Source organism: Onychostruthus taczanowskii, unplaced genomic scaffold (assembly GCF_017590055.1).
Source record: "Onychostruthus taczanowskii isolate IOZ18803 unplaced genomic scaffold, ASM1759005v1 scaffold64, whole genome shotgun sequence".
Taxonomy (NCBI): Eukaryota; Metazoa; Chordata; class Aves; order Passeriformes; family Passeridae; genus Onychostruthus; species Onychostruthus taczanowskii.
This window is the reverse complement of record NW_024504122.1, coordinates 4,807,686-4,809,322: the sequence shown is the minus strand read 5'-3', so window position 1 is coordinate 4,809,322 and position 1,637 is coordinate 4,807,686. Positions and strand designations below refer to the sequence as shown.

The 1,637-nt window shown below is 62.1% G+C and overlaps 1 protein-coding gene across 1 annotated transcript in view; it reads right to left on the bottom strand.

Moving 5' to 3' along the window:
* Window positions 1–651, bottom strand: part of LOC121344508 (protein DGCR6) — an 8,013-nt gene extending 7,362 nt beyond the window's left edge. The window contains exons 1-2 of the mRNA XM_041420538.1: window positions 461–651; window positions 232–392 (exon numbers count right to left, since the gene is read on the bottom strand). Of these exons, the coding sequence (XP_041276472.1) occupies window positions 232–392; window positions 461–585 (286 nt within the window). The 5' untranslated portion in view covers window positions 586–651. The remainder of the gene's footprint in view (window positions 1–231; window positions 393–460) is intronic.
* Window positions 652–1,637: the final 986 nt, after the last annotated feature.

Sequence of the window (1,637 nt, the reverse complement as noted above, 5' to 3'; positions counted from 1 at the left end):
CGTCCCACCCCCCAGTACCCCCCAAAACTCCTCCCCACCCCAGAGCTGCCTCAGGCCCCTCTCCCCCCGCAGGAGGATCCCCATCACTTCCCTGGAGTGCCTCCCCCATTTCTCTCGAGCTGTCCCTCCCCTCACGTGCCCCAGGCCGGCCGCCCTTGCGGCCCTCGCCCCAGCGCTCCCCTCTCCGCTCCCCCCAGTGGCCCAGGACTACGCCCACGGTGGCCCCGGTACCGCGGTGCTCGCTGTGCAGCTGCCGCCGCTGGCTGTACAGGTTCTTCTCGGTGAGGTGCTGGATCTCCAGCAGCCCCTGCACGATCTCGAACACGGTCCCGTCCAGCAGCGCCAGCGCCAGCTCGGACAACGTCGTGTACGAGAGGCGCTGCTGGCAGGCGCTGCGGGCACAAACCGGGTCAGCGCCGGCACCGGCAGCGGCCCCCGGCCCCCCTCGGGCTCCGCTCACCTGGGCAGCGCCTTGACAAGTGCCTGCAACTCGGCCAGCAGCCGGTAGTGCCGCTCCTGCTGCCGGGACAGCACCTCCTGCTGCTGCTCGGCCGCCTCGAACCCACCGGGCCGCGCCACCGCCATGGTCCCCGCCCGCTCCCTCACCCCCACCGCCCTCTTGCAATCTACGCCTGCGCAGAACCGCGCGGTCTCGCCCTCCTGCCGCAATTTGCGCATGCGCAGGACGCCCCTCCCCGTCTCCATCGTCCCGCCCCGCCCCCGAGAGGCTCAAGCCTCGCCCCTCTGGCCTTCACAAGCCCCGCCCCCGGAATCAGCCAATCCCGACCCAGTTCCTCCCTGTGACCACGCCCATACCCCGCTCCCTGCCGCTCCCGCTCGTGGTTCCCGCCCGTCCCGCTCCCTGCCGCTCCCGACAGCCTCGGGACCCCCCCGGGACCCCCCCGGGGATTTCCAGGCGGTTTCCGCCCCATGGGATGCTCGGGGAGGAATCTCGGACTATCCCCCTGCTCCAGCTTGGAAGCAGCTACAGATGTTTTAAATTACTTTATCAGGAGCGTTTCAGACGTAATTTGTCCGCTTTGGAGTGGATGAGTCAAAAGTGGGTGACAGGGTGGCTTCAACCACGGCCAAAAATGTGGTGTATCCCCAGCACTGTGGGATTGCACTCTGTGAAGTCATTCCAGCCTGTGGAGCGGGGAGCATCCTCTGTGGACACTGTGCCAGGGTCGTGCTGGGCAATGTTTGTGGATGCCTTGGGAAGGATAAGGCGGCTGCCCAGATCCCTTCCAATCCCTGAAAACACACTGTTGCATGCTGGGATGGTGATGGGTCCTTCCGTGCATGCTGGGGTGTGGGAAATGAGAAGTGGAGAAAGATGAGCTGTGCATTCATGGCAGTAGAGCACAGGAAAAGGTTCCTGTCTTGAATTAGTAAGAGGAAAGATTCATTGAAATGGGTTAAAAATGCCTTAAAAAGACTGGATTTAATAGGACTTCAAAGCCTACAGAAGCTGCACTGCTGCTCAGGGGGACTGGAAGTAGCAGAGAGAAGAACACAGAGTATCTCCAGCAAAATTTCAGGGTATCCTGAAAACATCCCTGAATGGAAATTACTTTCTTTCCCCCAGTTCAGTGCCTTAAATTTCCATTCAAGGATCCCTAAATCCCTGGAGATGC